Source organism: Nycticebus coucang, chromosome 11 (assembly GCF_027406575.1).
Source record: "Nycticebus coucang isolate mNycCou1 chromosome 11, mNycCou1.pri, whole genome shotgun sequence".
Classification (NCBI taxonomy): domain Eukaryota; kingdom Metazoa; phylum Chordata; class Mammalia; order Primates; family Lorisidae; genus Nycticebus; species Nycticebus coucang.
Genome location: NC_069790.1, coordinates 68,161,237 through 68,182,192, shown reverse-complemented (window position 1 = coordinate 68,182,192; position 20,956 = coordinate 68,161,237). Strand labels below are relative to the sequence as shown.

At 36.4% G+C, this 20,956-nt stretch overlaps 1 protein-coding gene across 1 annotated transcript in view; it reads right to left on the bottom strand.

The window, feature by feature from the left end:
• Nucleotides 1-20,956, bottom strand: part of SEMA3E (semaphorin 3E) — a 282,406-nt gene that overhangs the window by 53,113 nt on the left and 208,337 nt on the right. Inside the window, exon 5 of the mRNA XM_053553842.1 lies at nucleotides 8,589-8,682. Coding sequence (XP_053409817.1) covers nucleotides 8,589-8,682 — 94 coding nt within the window. The remainder of the gene's footprint in view (nucleotides 1-8,588; nucleotides 8,683-20,956) is intronic.

Sequence of the window (20,956 nt, the reverse complement as noted above, 5' to 3'; positions counted from 1 at the left end):
CTATGTATCATGTTTGGAAGTTGAGTTGAATTTGCAGTAGTGATGTGTAATGTGACTTTTGCTCTAAACACCCTGTTATCCCAGTGAATACTAGCATCACCATGTAACCAACATAAATAGGTTAATTTGTTTTCTTAAAACTTGTACGTGTGTTTTTTTGGTATCCTCTATATGTTACATGAGAAAGGGAACAGCAAGTGTGGCATGTTAACTGGCGAATCAGGGTAAATGGAATGCGGGTGTTAATTTTACGCTTACCATTTCATGAAAATGTATAAGATAACTAATTTTTTTGAGAGAAATGAATTTGAGTTCATCCCATACATTTATCTGATGTTAAATGAGAGATGCGTTAAAAAAAAATAACGACTGAAAATAATAACAATGCTTTATTTCTGAAGTGAAGAACATATAAGTTGGTAGAGAGAAGTTGTAACTCTCAGCCACTTCGTGTTTGTTAATTAAACAGGAAAATAGTAACAAAAGTTATCTTTGTCTTCACCAGAACGTTCACATGCATATCTGTATACGGAGAAAGAGTGTATTGAGACAAAACACAGGCAGGGATTGCGTGCATGTCACCTGGAATTCAGTCTGTGCTCCTTGAACATGTGTGAAGATGGTCATTAAATTAGCTTGAGAATCATCAACTCTGTGGCATAAATGATCAAGCTGACTCTTAAAAAAATTAACTTACTATTGATATGAGAAAGGATTTTTCTAAAATATTTTTATTTATGATTGAATTGTTTCCAACAAATATACAAACCACCTTGTAAAACTATTAAAGTATATTTTTACATTTGGGCTGAGATGAATGCCTTACTAGTTTAGATACTGTATTTCTGAAAAATCGTGAGTTTTCTATTAAGTGTTAACATTTCATTTCATTTCTTAAAATACAGAGGGTGCCAAAAAAGCACACACATCTGAAGAAAGGAAAAACTATTAAAACCATCACAATATATACAGATAACAAAAGATAAATACAATTCATGTTTGTGCATCTCTCATAATTGCAGACGCCAAATGTAAAAGAATTACAATTTTAATACAGTATTTTTCCTTTCTTAAAATGTGTATACATCTTTGGCACCCTCTGTATTTTGGAAACTTAATAACTAAAAATATAATAGGAATATAACATATATAATTTTTATACTAGTAGATATTAATTGTAATGCATTTATCCCAATTTCAGAATACTAAGTGCTGTTTAAATCATTGCTGAAAATTAACAAACCAGTACCACTTGATGCCACTAGATGGCAATGCTATGATTCCAAATCATACTATATCCAGGGCAGGTTATCTGCACAAAAGAAATGGTCTACCTGTATTTCCAATTTTACCCAATGTCTCACTCTGTACTCATAATAAAATAAAAGTTTGAACAATCAGACGACACAATGCGAACTGTATGACTTAAGTTTCAAAGCAGTGGGACAGGTGCTAAAACTATAAGCTATCTAAACTGAACCAAATGTGGAAAAGTCAGTGGAAACTGACTTTTTCACAGAAGATTCTCCTTTCACATCTTTTTAAATTAAAGAAAAAAATTCATAATTAATAGAAATGTATTTTGCCAAACATAGTTACTAATAAAAATTGAAAAAGAACACATTAATTAAAAAAATAAGAATAAAGCTTAGGCACAGATATTAGTAATTAAATAAGCAAAAATACTCAACATCATTATAAATATATTATTTATAGTGACACATAGCCGCTAAATTGTACCTTAATATTATACCTATTAATATCAGGAAATTTGTGATTCAATATTTTGGTATTATAGAGCACAAAAGTCACTTTTGCATAAATCATATATTCATGGCTCAATGAAAAATCTCATATAAATAGTAAAATGTGTTTTAGGGTTTCAATGACAAGAGTAGCACTATCCAAAGATTTAGTTTTCTATGTCCATGGAGACATATTTAATAAAGAATTACCTTAACCATAAATTTAACTGTCTCCATTTTTATATTCAGAATGTAAATAAGTAATATTTACTTTACATATCTTATTGTTACCATAGTGAATCTGATGGAAATTGGTGTTATGTTTATTTTAGTTGGTAAATATGCTTCTAGTTAAAAAGTACACTTGCAAGGCATTTTGAAAGCTGACTGTTAAATTCTTTTCATGCTTATACAATAGTCATTGTACAAAAAAAAAAGAATAGCAGAAGTATCTCTAATATGGAAATCTGGCAAAGTCTCAAGCTTGAAAACTCCTTTGACCATGATGAACTATTCAACATCCTCATGGTCTCAGGTAGTTATAGAATCGAAGGAACTTCCAAGTGGTTCTCTGAACCGGCCAAACTTTATGCTCTCTCCACTGCTCTTTTGCCTCCAATTCCTCATCTCCCTTCCCACTTCACCTCACATTTACCCTGCCATTGCCTGCTTCTCCATGAAGCCTTCCCCGACCAAACTTTTCCATAGCCCTTATTTATTTCTATTCTACTGCTCATCCTAATATATAATTGTTGGGGATTCATTGAGGGTACAAGAAACCAGGTTACACTGATTGCATTTGTTAGGCCAAGTCCCTCTTACAATTGTGTCTTGCCTCCTTATGCGTTTGACATGATGGCTCACTAATGTCCAGAGTACAGAAATGCTCAATAAATGTTGAATCAATTGAATGGATTTATGAATTAACTGAAAATATCTAAAGCTCATTTTGAGTATTTAAGCTATGAAATGCAATTAGAAATATTTAGGATGAAAGATTCTGATTTTTTAAAACTGCCCCAGGGAGACAATATCAAAACAAAAAGCTATTAGGAATTTATATGAATTACAGAGATATTTGGTGTTTGTTCCATAGGACACATGTTATTTATTACATCTTAATTAACACAGGCACTCTATATTTTTTTTCTAGAATTTGTCCCTAATAGTTTCAACCCAAGAGACATTGTTATGATTAAAAGCTTGTGCCTACACTAAACTGTTTACAAGAAAAATATGAAAATCATTTAAGCCTTGGCTTTGTAATTAATTTTAAATTTAAATGTATAATTGAAATACTTTTTATGTAACTTCACTTTTACAATATAAATTCTAATTAAAATTGTAATTAAAAATTATGTTGCCTTAGTATTTCATGGGACTTATCCAAAGTTTTGTTCATGGACTGTATATTACCTGAGTTTTTACTTACCATGTTGGACATGTTAATCTTAATTGGTAAGAAAAATTTTACAGTAGTTTATCGTGTGTCACCTTCTTATCTTGAGTTTTACTCAAGTATTTTTCCTGTTTATGTTGTAAATGTATGTTTTACAAATCTTAATGTGAAACACATTTGCGTCATGGTCCAGAGTGTGGCTACTTATGTCACTACCTCCTTACACAAGTTAATCTTATAATGTCACGAGGAAGTTATTCTAGGCGGATGGACTAGTTTGCAAAAATGACGTGCATGGCCAGAAAGAAAAACAAAATGTACTCGGGAGGATGAGGATGAGAATGATCCACATACTCCAATATTAGGATGTTCATATCACATTCTGCTCAAGAGGCTCAAAGGAAGCAGGAAAAACAAGTGATTTTATTAGGTATTTAGTTTGGACCTTTGGTTTGTTTTGATTTGCCAGATAATTAGCATGTTTTTGCAAGTGTGAAACAAAGTTTGAGGGAAAGATAGATGTGCAGAGAGTAAGAAAGTTTACAGAGCAAGACAGGCTCTCTCCAGAGGCACAGCTAACCGGCCTCCATTACCATGGCAAGTAGGCAAAGAAGCCAAGAGGCAATGGTCATGGCCGATGGTTCTTTGATACCATGTGCGTCAGGCCTACCTCATGGTTCACAGGTCACCTTAGGACCACCGAGTTTTACTGCACATGCAACCTCCCATGAGCCTCTCTGACAGCCCATTGCAGGGTGAGGACCACAATGCAGATCTAAGCTAATGGCATGTCTTCACACTATTGTAGTATTTGTTATATTAAGGTGATTTTTGAGATGAGAGGGAAAAAGAAAAAAACATGAGTCTGTTTATTTGCATTTGCCAACACGCATAGCCATACTCTTGAGTTTTCTTGGTATAAACCAGTGACATTGAGACCATCACAGTTAAACCAGATTCTCAGGACAGAATATAATAGGGGAGTGCAGCATCTTCATCCTCGCTTTTCTGTTGTGAGGAAAACATAAGCAAAGAACTCAGCTCCTTGGGGACAAGAGTCACATCCAGAAGCTACAGTGAGTGTGTGGCTAACCAGCCCTCAGCCACGTGTGAGAGCAGCAGTATTGGACAAGAAATTGTAGATATTCTTTAGGGACGGGAATGTAGTGAGGGAAGACCTTGAAGTCTAGGTTTGTATACAGCTGGGGTGAATTCACAAAGTCAGTCTGCACATTCACTTGTTATGTATGTGGAGACATACATACCATTTGCAATTATAAAGACATACACGTGTATTCTAACTGCATTTAGGTTTTATTTACTCTTCTAATCTTTATGCCATTTATATTCCCTGAATATTAACATAGTTAATTAAAAGGAAACATATATTTAAAAATGCTCTAATGTTATTAAGAACTTGTATTAATCACTTAAATTTTCCCTGTTTGTATTTCAACTCTTTCATTCAGTCAACACTGCCTTTTAACTTCCAGCATATGTAATGAGGATATATATTCACAAAGGTCTTATTAAGAAAAGAAAGTTCAGGGAGATGATTTTAGTGGCTGTAAACTTCGCAGTTTTAATTGTAACACTAAAAAACGTACCAGGACAAACGTGTAGACAGAAAATTTTATGGAGTATAAAATATCTTACTAGTGGTCATTTGCTTAAAATATCCCTGAATTATCTCAACAAAGTTAGCACTTTCAAAGCAAAGCGTCAAAGGAGACATGACAGATCAGAGGGACTTTTTGTTTTTTTCCTCCCAAGCACTGGCAACGTGCATCTTAGATCTCAGTCAGGCCGGGCAGGATGAAAGTACATCAGAAACTGGTAACACAACTACGGGCCAAAATACAGTGGGGGAGGGGGAATGACAAATGCTTTGAAAGGAGAAAGTATCAGGGAATTTAAAGTTACTAAAGATATTCCATTGAATGAGAATGATAATGTTATATCAAACAGGAGACAATAAATATTTTCATTCTGGCCAAATTGACATATGCAATAATATACTTCCTGGATTTTGATTTGGACTGTCACTAATCTTAATTTTTGACAAAATAAGTAGTAGGTATCTTGGATCATTTGGAAGACAGGGAAGCAATGCAACAATTTGTTCTCCTGAAAAATTCACTGTTTGAACTAGGTATTCTTAAAACCAGGGTGTAATGCTTTGTAGTCTTCAGACCATAACTTTACAAAAACACTCGTAAAAAATTTAATGTTTTATTTTGAGAAGGTCTGGCTCTGTTGACCAGTCTGGAGTGGCATCATCAAGGCTCACTGCAAGCCTCAAACTCCTGGGTTTAAGTAATCCTCTTGCCTCACATCCCAAGTAGCTGGGCCCACAGGGCTATGCCACCATACCTGGCTAATTTATCCTTTAGCAGGGTCTTGCTTTATTGCTCAGGCTGGTCTTGAACTCTAGGCCTCAGGTGGTCCACCCACCTCGGCCTCTCAAAGTGCTAGGATTACAGGTATGAGCCACCATGCCCCATACTTAAACCACTTTATTACAGTATTAATTATCATACTGGGGGAAAACGTGGCTAAATATGCAGAAATAGTCTATCCGAGGCATGAATTTATATGCCACCAAGATATGTTACCGCAAAGGGGCAGGCATTTCCGAGTGGCTTTTCAAAACAAAGCTTATTAATATGACTTCATTTTGATTGGTTTCTGAACATATAGAACATAGCTTAATAAGAAGCTTCTTTAAATGCTTTTTCACATTGAGTCATCAGTTATTAACTTACTCTAAATTAGATTATAAATTTAATTTAAAAATGCCTATTAACTTACCTTCCCCCTATCAAATAATTGTTAATATTTATTCAAACTTTCGAGTCTTTTTCTCCACATGACCTTAAGTGAACTGAATTTAAGGTAACTGAATTAAAACTACATCTAAAGTTAAGACATTATATAGGAAGTTCTCCTATTTGTACAATCTGTTTTATTCCTTTGAGGCCTGTCGTTTTAAGTATTGCAACTAACTTTCAGGTTTTATCTATCGATTTGTCTTCATGTGAGGAAGCATTAAATGTGTATGACATTAACAAAAACACACAGAAGCAGCAATGGTCTAAAGATAGCTATCTTTGTTAGAGTCTTAACCCATCTGAGACAGCTTGTGTGGTCATAAAATGCCACGCTAATACACACACATTCTTTTTCTGTCAGTAAGCTGCCTCAAGCTTGCCAAATTCCAACTCAGGTAGCTCCGTTTTTCCAGCTGACATTCCTGCTGCTTTTTCATTTGGGGGAATTATTTTCACTTCCCCGCTTTGAAAGTTTCTGGCTCTATAGGTTATCAGGTTTCCATCCAGTGGCTGCCACACTTCCACAGTGACTAAATGATCTCTCCAAGGTACTTTGGGATGAAAGCGAGTGGATAAATGCAAAGAATTATATTTTTATTTCCCTTCTTTGGAGGGATTATTCTATAACTTTCCTGTTTAGCTTGGAGGGCTCTTTGATTTGATTTCTCTTCTGAATAAGCGAAACAAGCCACCCAGATGGGAAGCACTTCACATTTCAGTGTAATGTGATTTGATTTGCAAGTTCAGTGAAACTCACTTGGAAATGTCCCTTCAGTAATATTTCCCCTCTTAAAAGTTTCAGTTTTAAATTCCTGGATTTATGCATAAACAAGCTCCAGGGAAGCAGAGTGCTGAATGTCACAGTGGCTATAGAAATTAAGTTTAACCATGTAAATGAGATGTTAAAAAGAATTAATTTTCTAATATCCCTTAGAATTTCACTACATAGGCTTTGTAGATGGTGTAATTTTTAACTTCTGACTTTATGTTCTTATGAAAAATAGTCCCAAGTTTATTTTTTTTGTGTTTAAGAACCTCAATGAGTATTTCATTCAGTTTACTGGCCTGTTCTGTGCAAGATATGATATAAAAGAAAAAGTCTGTCTCCGGGCATATTAAAATCTTAAATATATGAAGTAGCCAAAATCACTAAAGACTTTAGAAACAGGTTGTATAAGTCTAACAAATGTATGAGTTTTAATTCATATGCTCTCAATTTCCTTAGAATTTCTAGCATTTATGGATTTGAAATTCATCAAAAGTGTCATTACTAAGGTTTTGATTTCCTCTAAGCTTAACTTAGGCAATTCCATTCTCATATTTAAAGTCTCTTTTCCACACACAGACATACTGAGAGCATGCATCTATGTGCACACAAATGATTTCCAAATAATTTTCTTCAAAATTGTTTTTTAAACATTTTACCTTCAAGTCTATGAATGATTTATTTTTAAAATACCACAATTATGTGAAATTCTTGTTTTATAGTCTTGTCTAATTATGCAGCCAAACTTTTCCTATTAATTAGAGCTAACATGAACATTTTTCTACATATTTTTAAATGCTTTACTTTTTGGACTTGAGTACTAGAATGGGATGGGGGAGTCCAGGGAGTAGAAGGCAAAGCTCATCAAAATCACAGTCGCTTCTGTATTGATTCTAAATCAAGCGTAACATTCGAAACTTCAGTTGTGAGTTTTAAGATTTAAGAGTTTATTTAGACTATGAAATCTGTCTTATATTTTCTCATTTTCTGAAAAGATGACATATGCTAATATTGGCATATAACTCTAAACATTGTAAATGTAACATAGAAACACCCCTCTCTGTGTACTACCTATATCAGACTCACCACTGAGGAAAAACCATTTCTATTAACATCCAGGATAGGTGTTGGGGATTGCTGTCTTCAACATTAGGAATTCATCCATCTGTCTGTGCTATGACAGGGCTAGAATGCTTTGACAAGTTTGTCATTTTCAATCACAAATAATATAAAAGACAAAATGCCCCATTGTGTCTTAAGTAAGGTTCCTAGATAACTCATAGTTAAATTCAATCAAATTTAAATCTAGATCAGACATTGTCAACCTATTCTATTACTTCAATATGTACATTTAGTGATAGTTTGAGCTGGTTAACCTTTCTGGTTTACATTGTGGAATAACCATCTAAATAAATTTGGAATTCTCAACAGAGACACCTTTTTCTGCTCAATTCTGGTAATAGTGAAATTTATCAAAAAGATTGAAAGTTCTCTAAAGTCACAATGTATTTTAAACATGAAGAATTAATGTATATTAAAACAGCTTCATTGCTCTGGCATTTTGTAAGCAGTAAATAGCACCATACAAAATTCCTTAATCGGGTATTAAGTGACAATTAGTTTTTTCAGAATGGGACACACATACTTCATAGCATCTGAACTTATTTTAGAATCAAATTGTTCAAGTTAGCATGGCTTGAGATAGAATATCATTGCCTCCCGTGCTAGTAAATAGATAGGCGAAGGCAGGATATTTAAAGAAATAGTGAAACAATGTAACTGCAGTTGAAAAATAAGCTTCAAAATCATAATGATTACCACCTGATGTTTGCAGCCACAATAATTACCAATTAAAGTGGAGATGAAGGAGGAACTGGGGTCAAAAGGACATCTTCCCCTTCCTCGCTCAGATCTGTGTGAGTCCAGGTGAAACAGAGGATCCTTGAAAGAAAATCAGAAAACCATTGTGAATGTGCCACCTTTAATAATAATTTAATTTCTCAGATAAAACGTACTAAGCTGATTGTTCAGAAACACGTATTTTTAAAAGGGCACAAATAACATCAATTTATTTGGAAACAATCTGAGTTATATCAATAATATGGGTTTTACAGATCCATGTGAGTTCTTTCCATCTCCAAAAGTGTATAGGTATTGAAATAAAGGAAATTAACAATTTCTATCATTTGATCAGACAGTATTAATTATTCTAAGATGTATCAGTTAAATAGTCCAAAGGAATTGAAATTTGCTGGAAAAAGATTACTAAGAGATTAAATGTTAAAAACAGAAGTGAGTTTTTATTCCAGAAATGCCATCAATGATTTCTTTGAATAGTTTAGGAAAGAATAAAATTTGCTGTCCATAATTTGGAAAATTTATTTATTTATTTATTTTCAATCATTTAAATTATTACTTATTCTTTGCATAAACATCAAGGTTGAATAATTTAGAGAATGATGTGTAATCACTGCCATATATATGCATAAATATGCACACTTTTAATTTTAATATCTGGCTTCAAATATTTCCACAAACTATTTTATTGGCTTTTATTTCAAGCACATAACCATATGTAGGTTTCAGATTTAAAAATTCTCATTAGAAATATTAATCTCCATCAAGTATGCTATAAATTAAGTAAAAGTACTTTAGAAAAACAACAATAAAAATCACTATCTAAAATTTTGTAGAGGTGGGCGGAGACAAGATGGCTGACTGAAGCCAGCTTTCCACAGAGGCTCCCGTCCAGAAGGAGAGTTAAAGGACAGAAATTTAGCAAGTAACCTAGTGGATTTGAGCTGCACCAAGAGAGAAGGTTGAAGAATGCACATCAACCCTGCTGAGGCGAGCTATGAACCCAAGGATACAAACAAGGTACAAAATCCATCACCAAGTGGACGGCAGTCCCCTCCCCCATGAGAATGGCTTGGAGTGCCCAACAAACAAACGAGCAGAGTTCAAGGGTCCTCCCACTACACTCCACTGAAGAGACTCTCTAAAAACTGTACCTACCTCCCCTGCTAGGGTGCCACAGCGTTCTCCTGCCAGGCATAAAACTGTATAAAACTGTATATATTCTCTACCTGCAACTCTGAGTTCCCAGCACTCCCCTCCAGTCTCACTCTGAGGTCTGGAGGCCTGTCCCCTAGGAGTCCAGATACTTGGGTGATTTCTCGAGGGGTGTGGACAGTTCCTAAACTGCAGCTGGTCAGTGCTGACTCTGGGGCATGGGAGTGAGGAGAGGACGGTCAGCTGAGAGTAAACCATACCGGAGCAGCGGTGCCCCAAGGCGCAAAGCAGCAGCCGTCTTTTAGCAACAATGGGGCTCACTCCCAGATATTCCAAAACCACACCCCCGTCCCCTTTGGCAACCACAGGAGGCCAGGGATCTATTCAGGTGGCAACCACCACAGAGCAGATCTGGGACGGAAACGCAGGCCCCGTGAGTAAAGGGTTTGCCTGAGGCAGTACCGGCCTGGGGGACTAGAAATGCCACACCGAGCTGGTAAGTTCCCAGAGCGGGGCTGACCCAGAGGACCACTTTACTTAGCCTAAGATGCACCCGGCTCTCAGGGGATTGTCAGCCTACAGACAAAGGAAGACAGGTGGCTAGAACTGACAGGTAACCAAATACAAACCTGCAGGAGCAAAGACAGGGCCTGAGGCTCAGGCTCTGGGAACACAAAACAGCTTCTCTTCTGCAGGGGAATTTAGCAGGGACAGAAACAAATTCCTGCAAAGTTGTTCTGTTCTGTCAGTAACATCAATCAGGGGTGGGGCTAGAACTGAGTGAACACCCCCCAGCCTCCATCAAGGGCCCGAGGTTGTCAGGCCTCACCTCCCCCTGCTAGATAGAGGCAGAGTGCAGCAGCCTGGCTGAGCAGAAATAGATTTCCTTGTGATTCAGGCAAGTACAACCCCCTAGAGTATCTATTCACTACAGGCAACTGGGTCAAAGCCCTGTGGGACTATCAGTGACTGGGTGTGACAGAGGTGAGGAAGGAGGCATCAACCTTCCCAGACTGATCTATTTGCTGGGTGGGTCCTCCTGACTCCATAGAGCACTGGAACAAGCCATATCAGGGTAATCACCAGACCCCTGTGATCCAGTTGACAGAGACCTTTTAAACTCTCCCACCTGAGACAGGTGCTGACTGAGACAATTGATTTGGACCTTTTGAACTGAGCCAATCACCCGAGGACAATTCAGGTGGTGCCCTGGGTGTATGGTTGTAGGAAGGTTTGATTTTCCTTTTCCAATTGTTGCCTGTGGGGGCAGGGTGACTTAATTGCTGGTATTTCTCCACAGCTGAGACTTCAACCCAGAGTAACTGTTTCACCAGGGTTAAACAGAGACCAGCTGAAAACAAGACAGAATTACTTAGCCCCACCATATCAAACAGGTCCCTAGTTTCTCAGGCCATAGCACTGTACGGGTCATCGACAAAGCTCCAGGGGAAAAATCAAATGATATAAAACAATTATGGAGCGGAATCAGTGAAAAAACTCTGGTAACATGAATAACCAGAATAGATCAACCACCCTCTCAACCCCCGAAAAGATATGGCAGATGTAACTGAAGATCCCATTCGTAAACAGCTGACTGAGATGTCAGAAATCGAATTCAGAATTTGGATTGCAAACAACATTACTAAAATGGAGGAAAATTTGGAATTAGAAATTCAAGCAGCAATTCAAAAGTTGGAATTAGAAATTAAAGGAGAAATTCAAAAGTTATCTCAAAAATTTAATGAATTTAAAGACAAAACACCAAAGATTTTGACGCTCAGAAGGAAGAATTTATAGCCCTCAAAGATCTGAAATATACAGTAGAATCCCTCAGTAACAGAGTGGAGCAAGCAGAAGATAAGATTTCTGACATTGAAGACAAAGCCTTTGAACGCTCCCAAACTCTCAAAGAGGAAGAGAAATGGAGAGCAAAAATGGATCATTCTCTCAGAGAGCTCTGGGATAATTGGAAGAAGGCTAATATCCGCCTCCTTGGAATCTCTGAAAGTGACTAAGTGGCCTCGCTAGGCACAGAGGCCCTTCTCCATGAAATTATGAAAGAGAATTTTCCAGACATGCCAAGAGATTCTGAAATTCAGATAGAAGACAGTTTCAGAACCCCAGCACAACTCAATCCCAATAAGACATCCTCCAGGCATATCATAATTAACATTACTAAAGTTAATATGAAGGAGAAAATTCTGAAAGCAGCCAGACGTAAGAAAACCATTACCTTCAAAGGGAAGAATATTAGAATGACTGCAGATCTCTCTGCTTAAACTTTTCAAGCCAGAAGAGGGTGTTCGCTGACTTTTAATCTCCTAAAGCAAAATAACTTTCAACCCTGGATTCTGTATCCAGCTAAACTGGGTTTTATTAATGATGGAGAAATTAAATACTTTAATGATATTCATATGTTGAAGAAATTTGCCATAACCAAACCAGCTCTTCAGGATATTCTCTGACATATAATGACCAGCCCAATCCTTTACCACAAAAGTAAACTCACTCAGAAACTCTTGATCAAACTCCAACTTCCACAGTGGCGAAAGGATTAAAAATATCTACTGGACTTTTGAAAAACTTGATACCCCAAATTTTACCAGACTTATCAATATTCACCATTTATGTGAACAGCTTAACTGTCCTCTAAAGAGGCACAGGTTAGCTGACTGGATACAAAAAATCAGGCCAGATATTTGCTGCATACAAGAGTCACATCTTTCCTTAAAAGACAAATATAGACTCTGGGTGAACGGATGGTCATCTAAATTGCAGGCAAATGGTAATCAGAAAAAGCATGTGTTACAATTTTATTTGCAGATACAACAGGCTTTAAACCAACAAAAGTAACGAAGGACAAGAATGGTCACTTCATATTTGTTAAGGGTAATACTCAATATGATGAGATTTCAATTATTAGTATCTATGCACCCAACAAGAATGCACCTCAATTTATAAGAGAAACTCAAACAGACATGAGCAACTCGATTTCCTCCAGCTCCATAACAGTTGGAGATTTCAACACTCCTTTGGCAGTGTTGGATCAATCCTCCAACAAGAAGCTGAGCAAAGAAATTTTAGATTTAAACCTAACCATCTAACACTTGGATTTAGCAGACATCTACAGAACATTTCATCCCAAGAAAACTGAATACATATACTTCTCATCAGCCTATGGAACATACTCCAAAATCAATCACATCTTAGGTCACAAGTCTAACCTCAGTAAATTTAAAGGAATAGAAATTATTCCTTGCATCTTCTCGGACCACCATGGAATAAAAGTTGAGCTCAGTAACAACAGGAATCTGCATACTCATACAAAAACATGGAAGTTAAATGACCTTATGCTGAATGATAGCTGGGTCAGAGATGAGGTCAAGAAGGAAACTGGCAAGTTTTTGGAACAAAACAACAATGAAGACATGAATTACCAGAACCTCTGGGATACCGCAAAGGCAGTCCTAAGAGGGAAATTTATAACACTGCAAGCCTTCCTCAAGAGAACGGAAAGAGAGGAAATTAACAACTTGCTGGGACATCTCAAGCAACTGGAAAAGAAAGAACATTCCAACCCCAAACCCAGTTTAAGAAAAGAAATAACCAAAATCAGAGCAGAATTAAATGAAATTGAAAACAAAAGAATTATACAACAGATCAATAAATCAAAAAGTTGGTTTTTTAAAAAGGTCAATAAAATAGATAAACCTTTGGCTAACCTAACCAGGAAAAAAAGAGAAAAATCTCTAATCTCATCAATCAGAAATGACAAAGACGAAATAACAACAGACTCCTCAGAAATTTAAAAAAACCTTAATGAATATTACAAGAAACTTTATTCTCAGAAATATTAAAATTTGAAGGAAATTGACCAACACTTGGAAGCACGTCACCTTCCAAGACTTAGCCAGAATCAAGTGGAAATGTTGAACAGGCCCATATCAAGTTCTGAAAAAGCATCAACCATACAAAACCTCCCTAAAAAGAAAGCCCAGGACCAGATGTCTTCACGTCAGAATTCTACCAAACCTTGAAAGAGGAATTAGTACCCATATTACTCAACCTGTTCCAAAATATAGAAAAAGAAGTAAGTCTACCCAACACATTCTATGAAGCAAACATCACGCTGATCCCCAAACCAGGAAAAGACCCAACAAAAAAATAAAATTATAGACCAATATCACTAATGAATATAGACGCCAAAATATTAAACAAGATCCTAACAAACAGCATCCAGCAACACATCAAACAAATTATACATCATGACCAAGTAGGTTTTATCCCAGGGTCTCAAGGGATATATATACGTATATTGAACCAGCACATTATATAAGTATAATTCAGCACATAAACAAATTAAAAAACAAAGACCATATGATTCTCTCAACTGATGCAGAAAAAGCTTTTGATAATATCCAGCATCCCTTTATGATCAGAACACTTAAGAAAATTGGTATAGAAGGGACATTTCTTAAACTGATAGAGGCCATCTACAGCAAACCCACAGCCAATATCATATTGAATCATTTCCACTCAGATCAGGAACCAGACAAGGCTGCCCATTGTCTCCATTGCTTCTCAACATTGTAATGGAAGTTTTAGACACCACAATTAGGGAAGAAAAGGCGATCAAGGTATCCATAGAGGGTCAGAGAGATCAAACTTTCACTCTTTGCAGATGATATGATTGTATATCTGGAAAACGCCAGGGATTCTAGTACAAAACTCTTAGAAGTGATCAAGGAATACAGCAGCGTCTCAGGTTACAAAATCAACATTCATAAATTGGTATCCTCTTTATATACCAACAATAGTCAAGCTGAAAATATTGTTGAGGACTCCATTCCATTCACAGTAGTGCCAAAGAAGATGAAATATTTGGGAGTTTATCCAACAAAGGACGTGAAAGATCTCTATAAAGAGAACTATGAAACTCTAAGAAAAGAAATAGCTGAAAATGTTAACAAATGGAAAAACATACCATGCTCATTGCTAGGAAGAATCAACATTGTTAAAATGTCCATACTACCCAAAGCAATATATAATTTTAATGCAATCCCTATTAAAGCTCCACTGTCATACTTTAAAGATCTTGAAAAAATAATACTTCATTTTATAAGGAATCAGAAAAAACCTTGAATAGCCAAGGCATTACTCAGAAATAAAAACAAGGCAGGAGGAATCATGCTACCAGACCTCAGGCTATACTATAAATCGATAGTGATCAAAACAGCATGGAACAGAATAGAGAACCAAGAGACGAATCCAGCTACTTACCGTTATTTGATCCTTGACAAGCCAATTAAAAACATTCAGTGGGGAAAAGATTCCCTATTTAACAAATGGTGCTGGGTGAACTGGCTGGCAACCTGCAGAAGACTGAAACTGGACCCACACCTTTCACCCACCATTAACTAAGATAGACTCTCAATGGATTACAGATTTAAACTTAAGTCATGAAACAATAAAAATACTAGAAGACAGTGCAGGGAAAACCCTTGAAGAAATCGGTTTGGGTGAGTATTTTATGAGGAAGATCCCCCAGGCTATTGAAGCAGCTTCAAAAAAAACACTACTGGCTTATACGTTTGAGTTCTCTGTGGATTCTGGTTATTAAACCTTTGTCGGAGACATAACCTGCAAATATCTTCTCCCATTCTGAGGGCTGTCTGCTTGCTTTACTTACTGTGTTCCTGGCTGTGTAGAAGCTTTTTAGTTTGATCAGGTGCCAGTAGTGTATTTTTGAAGCTGCTTCAATTGCCCAGGGGGTCCTCCTCATAAAATACTCACCCAGACTGTTTTCTTCAAGGGTTTTCCCTGCACTCTCTTCTAGTATTTTTATAGTTTCATGTCTTAAGTTTAAATCTTTAATCCACTGAGAGTCTATCTTAGTTAATGGTGAAAGGTGTGGGTCCAATTTCAGTCTTCTACAGGTTACCAGCCAGTTCACCCAGCACCATTTGTTAAATAGGGAATCTTTTCCCCACTGAATGTTTTTAATTGGCTTGTCAAAGATTAAATAAGCAAGAAAAGAACAAGTGATCCCATTGCAGGCTGGGCAAGGGATTTGAAGAGAAACTTCTCTGAAGAAGACAAGTGCGCGGCCTACAGACATATGAAAAAATGCTCACCATCTTTAATCATCAGAGAAATGCAAATCAAAACTACTTTGAGATATCATCTAACTCTAGTAAGATTAGCCTATATCACAAAATCCCAAGACCAGAGATGTTGGCGTGGATGTGGAGAAAAGGGAACACTTCTACACTGCTGGTGGAGTGCAAATTAATACATTCCTTTTGTAAAGATGTTTGGAGAACACTTAGAGATCTAAAAATAGATCTGCCATTCAATCCTATAATTCCTCTACTAGGTATATACCCAGAAGACCAAAAATCACATCATACAAAGATATTTGTACCAGAATGTTTATTGCAGCCCTGTTCATAATTGCTAAATCATGGAAAAAACCCAAGTGCCCATCGATCCACGAATGGATTAATAAATTGTGGTATATTTACACCATGGGATATTATGCAGCCTTAAAGAAAGATGGAGACTTTACCTCTTTCCTGTTTACGTGGATGGAGCTGGAACATATTCTTCTAAGTAAAGTATCTCAAGAATGGAAGAAAAAGTATCCAATGTACTCAGCCCTACTATGAAACTAATTTATGGCTTTCACATGAAAGCTATAACCCAGTTAAAACCTAAGAATGGGGGAAAGGGGAAAGGGAGGGGAGGGAGGAGGGAGGATGGGCAAAGGGAGGGGATTACACCTGCGGTGCATCTTACAAGGGTATATGTGAAACTTAGTAAATGTAGAATGTAAATATCTTAACACAATAACTAAGAAAAACATGCCAGGAAGGCTATGCTAACCAGTGTGATGAAAATGTGTCAAAAGGTCTATAAAACCAGTGTATGGTGCCCCATGATCACATTAATGTACACAGCTATGATTTAATAAAAAAAAATGATGTATTCAAAAAGAAAAAAAGAGAAACAGAGAAATAAAATAAAGTGAGAAAATTAATAAATAAATAAATAAATAAAATTTTGTAGGCAAAAACCTAATGGATAATGGAACTTGGCTAGTTTTGCCCATCTATGGGAAAAATTGCCCATCTGTTAATCGTGAACGTGCAACAGTCCTAAAGTCCTAGGTAACTTCTGAGAGTTGAGTGCACATCTTTCAAGTTTGACCTTGACTTTACTACTCACCTCATTTATTCCACATCATCTGGTATGTCTTTGTCTTACTGTTCATATTTAGCACACTTTCCTTTCTATGATATTTTAAAATCCCTATCTAATCCAGTCCTTTCAAATACTTTCCAATAAATGCTAACCTTACTCGACCACTATTATTCTCCCATCTCATTCCTTTATGTGAAACATACCCTATAGAACAAATGTGGCCTCCTGGCCCAGACGTGTGGCTAACTTGACATTTAAGCCACAAAGTTTATTTAGCTATGATACATGAATCAGGAGAATGCATAAATGACGGTAAATTACTTGAGAAATATTTGTTTCTCATAGATGAAAATTTGCAATGACATGACAAGAAAATTTTGTGCAAATGAAAAATAATTAGCTGTTCCCAGCTCATATTCATACTGAAGGAGTTTCACCTAAATTTGTAAAGGAGACCTAAGCATTACATGGAGGAGTAGGAAGCAGTGACCAAGTGTGTGAATGTAAAATCTGTTTGCCCCCCTAGTCGTGCTACTTTGTAAAATGTGGATAATAGACATGCTATACAAATCATATCATTAGGCTACTACAGTCAATGGCAAAGTCACAGAAAGCTAATAAGGAGAAAATGAGCTTCTTAAATCAAGACATTCTATATTTTAACTCCATTTTTTACTTTGTCTAGTAACTGATGAGGTCAGTTACTAGAGATATAATCTAGTCTAGTAACTGATGTCTAGTAACTGATGAGGTTACTCACCTTAAACACTTAAATTGAAATGACAAGAGCAAAACAAGTTGCATTGCTTATTCAAGGAAGCAAAATATATCCATTTAAGCAGTCATGTGGGTGAAACAAACAGAAAATACAAACTAAAAGAATTCTAAGATCAAGAGAATCCCAGAATTTTTACAACTGCAGAATTGGATGATAAAGGAAGACAGAATTTCTTGGAAAAGTCACAGGTTTTCATAAGTAGAAAACATAAGGTAGGCTCCCAAGGCTATCACTGACTTATGAATTTCAGCATGCGTCTGTGATATCAAGTATCTGACATATCAGCGTGTTCAACTTTCAACAAGAAGTGATTGAGTCAACAGGAAACTGTATTTGCCAAGAAATCTGTAACCTTGCCATTTTGAAAGCAATTAAGTGGAAACCGGAATCATCCTGAAATTTGTAGCTGTCTATGAGGCACAATTCTATGCAGTATGTAAATCTATGTAAGCTGGAGAAAGACTTACTCTTCTATAAAACTTCAGATCTGACATTGAGAGAACATGATGAGCCTTGAACGTTGAAGACGCATGCGTTTTCAGATCTATGCCTCCGGTCAAAGCTCAGATGCACCTTGAATGAGCCTTCTCACTTTTCTCCAGAAGACTTCAAATACCTATCTCACATTTATTTGATTACTCGTTGCCCTAGTTTTAACCATCAATCCTTTTAAAATAACAAGTGAACCGTTTCTGGTCTGCATTTGTATCACCATTAAAAATCTGCATTTTGCAAACTTTAAAAATAGCCATATCATTTTAATTTTGAAGATGTATGTGTTCTCTAGTTCCTAATTTTTCAGCCCACTAATGATTTTTTAAAAAGACAAACTATTGGAGCATCACTGCTTTAAATAAGTACCATTCTCTTTATGTATGAAGAGAAGAAAAGTCCAAGTCTTTAGTCTTGCAGGGGTCCTTAAACTGCTGCCGCGGCCCACATGAGGCAATGCGATTGTATTTGTTTCCATTTTGTTTTTTTACTTCAAAATAAGGTATGTGCAGAGTGCATAGGAATTTGTTCATAGATTTTTTTTTTTTTTTATAACTATAGTCCAGCCTTCCAACGGTCTGAGGCACAGTGAACTGGCCCCCTGTTTAAAAAGTTTGAGGATGCCTGAGTTCATTTCATTCCTACAGGATGACATATGGTTAGTAATATTCTAGGAGTCAAATAATGCAAAAATGCTAGACAATATCAGATTAGATTGCCAATTGTGATACTTCCGAAGTTTGAAGACTATGATATTTGTAACAAATATAATAGTTACTTTGAAGAAATTCTGTAATTCCCACTTTCACAGGTATTGTTTGACCTTGTCCCCAAACTTGGATGGCTGTTAGATGAGTATTTTAAATTACCTCATTACAATGTTGTTACATAGCACAGAAATCCTTATATTTCTCTTTATTAAACAGAACATGTCATTTCTTTCCATAGGAGTAGAATAATGTATGTCTTTCAAAAGCTGTAATACGGTAAAAAGCAAAGTTATGTCAATATGTTGACCTGTTTTATAGCAGGAGCTATTATGATTTTAGTAAAGTAACATTTGATAGGAGAAGCTAATAAAGGGATGACACTTTTCATGAGAGACTTAAAATTCCAAGTATAGCTATAATCATACACTTTACTGTAAATTGTTTTGAACCTAGCCTCAATTCTTGATACAGCTATTAATAATGTCATCACAACTATTCAGTTGCCTGTGACAAATGTGAGTGACCTTAAATTTTATATAAACACATTATGTGCAATCATAGCCTAAAGCATATTTAACTGACAGCTTAGAAAAGCTAAACAAATGATAGTAGAATAAGAACTTGATCTTCCACATATACTAAACCAATGCTTTGTGATATTGCTAAAAAAAAAGAAGTCTATGATTAGGCCAACTGAACCTGGAGTTTGCCTCTTACATGAACATACTAAGAAAAACTCATTCTAACTATCTTTGTTGATAACAAGTATAATATTGAAAGGATTATTGCATGAACTAGTTCAGAAAGATCATTTCTATCAGAGATCATATGACTACTAAACCAGGTTTCTGACCCAATTTTGCTGCTCCTCTCAAACCTTTCCACCTTGTATTCTGAAATCTTTATTTTGCAGCAAATAAATCTAACATCATACTCAATGTGCAACATGCTTCTAAAACCTTTCGCCTGAATTGAGTCATAGTTTCCATAATAGGCAGAATAATAAAGCCTCAAAATTATCCTTGTTATCATTCTTATAACCTGTGAATATATTACCTTACTTGGCAAAGGGACTTTGCAGATGGGCTCGAGTTAAGGATCTTGAGGTGGGAAGACTACCCTGATTTATTGAGGTGGGCTCAATATATTTACATGAGTACTTAAAAGGTACAAGATGTGACGATGAAAGTAGAGGGACTAGAGTGACACAGTGAGAGGAAGATTAGACCCATGAGTGCTGCCTTTGAAGAGGGAGAAATGGAGCCATAGCAATGGGATGAGGGTGCTGTCCAGAAACTTGAAAAGATAGGAAGTAAATTTTCCTTCTGTGGCCTTCTGAAGAAACACAGTCCTGTTGACATGTCACTTTTAGCACAATGAGACTCATTTTGGACTTTTTACCCACAGAACAATGAGATTAAAAAATTACTTGCTTTAAGTCACTGGTCTGTGGTAATCACACCAGCCATAGAAAACTAATACAATGAGGGTATCACTTCCTGCCTAAGTCCTTTTGTCTTTTCGAATCATAGATCTCTTTATTCCCCTTACTCTAGAATCCAAGAGACCACATTAATATTGTTTCTCCCCATGCAAATTCCAAATTATAATATCATAACCCATTTTTTGACAGTCTCACTTTGTTACCCTCGAGGTAGAGTGCCACGGTGTCATAGCTCATAGAAACCTCAAACTCCTGAGCTCATAATCCATTCTTACCCAGACTCATGCCATCCCATCCGTGCAATCCTTTAAACATCCCTGTTGCTGTCACCTACTGACATCTATTTAATCATTCCCCATCTTCACAGTCACTATTTCAAGGGGTTCTTGCAGATCTTAAATCCCCCAGTATGCCTGATGTCCTTGTGCCTTTGCAACACTGAATCTCGTGGTTCCTGTGTTACAGAGGCATGACCTCCAAGGCCACAGCCCTTCAGCACCATGCACCAAGGCCATGCCACACAGCTGGTCTGCCAGTGCAACTGCTTCTCGTCTTTATCCCACTCCTCCTTGTGAT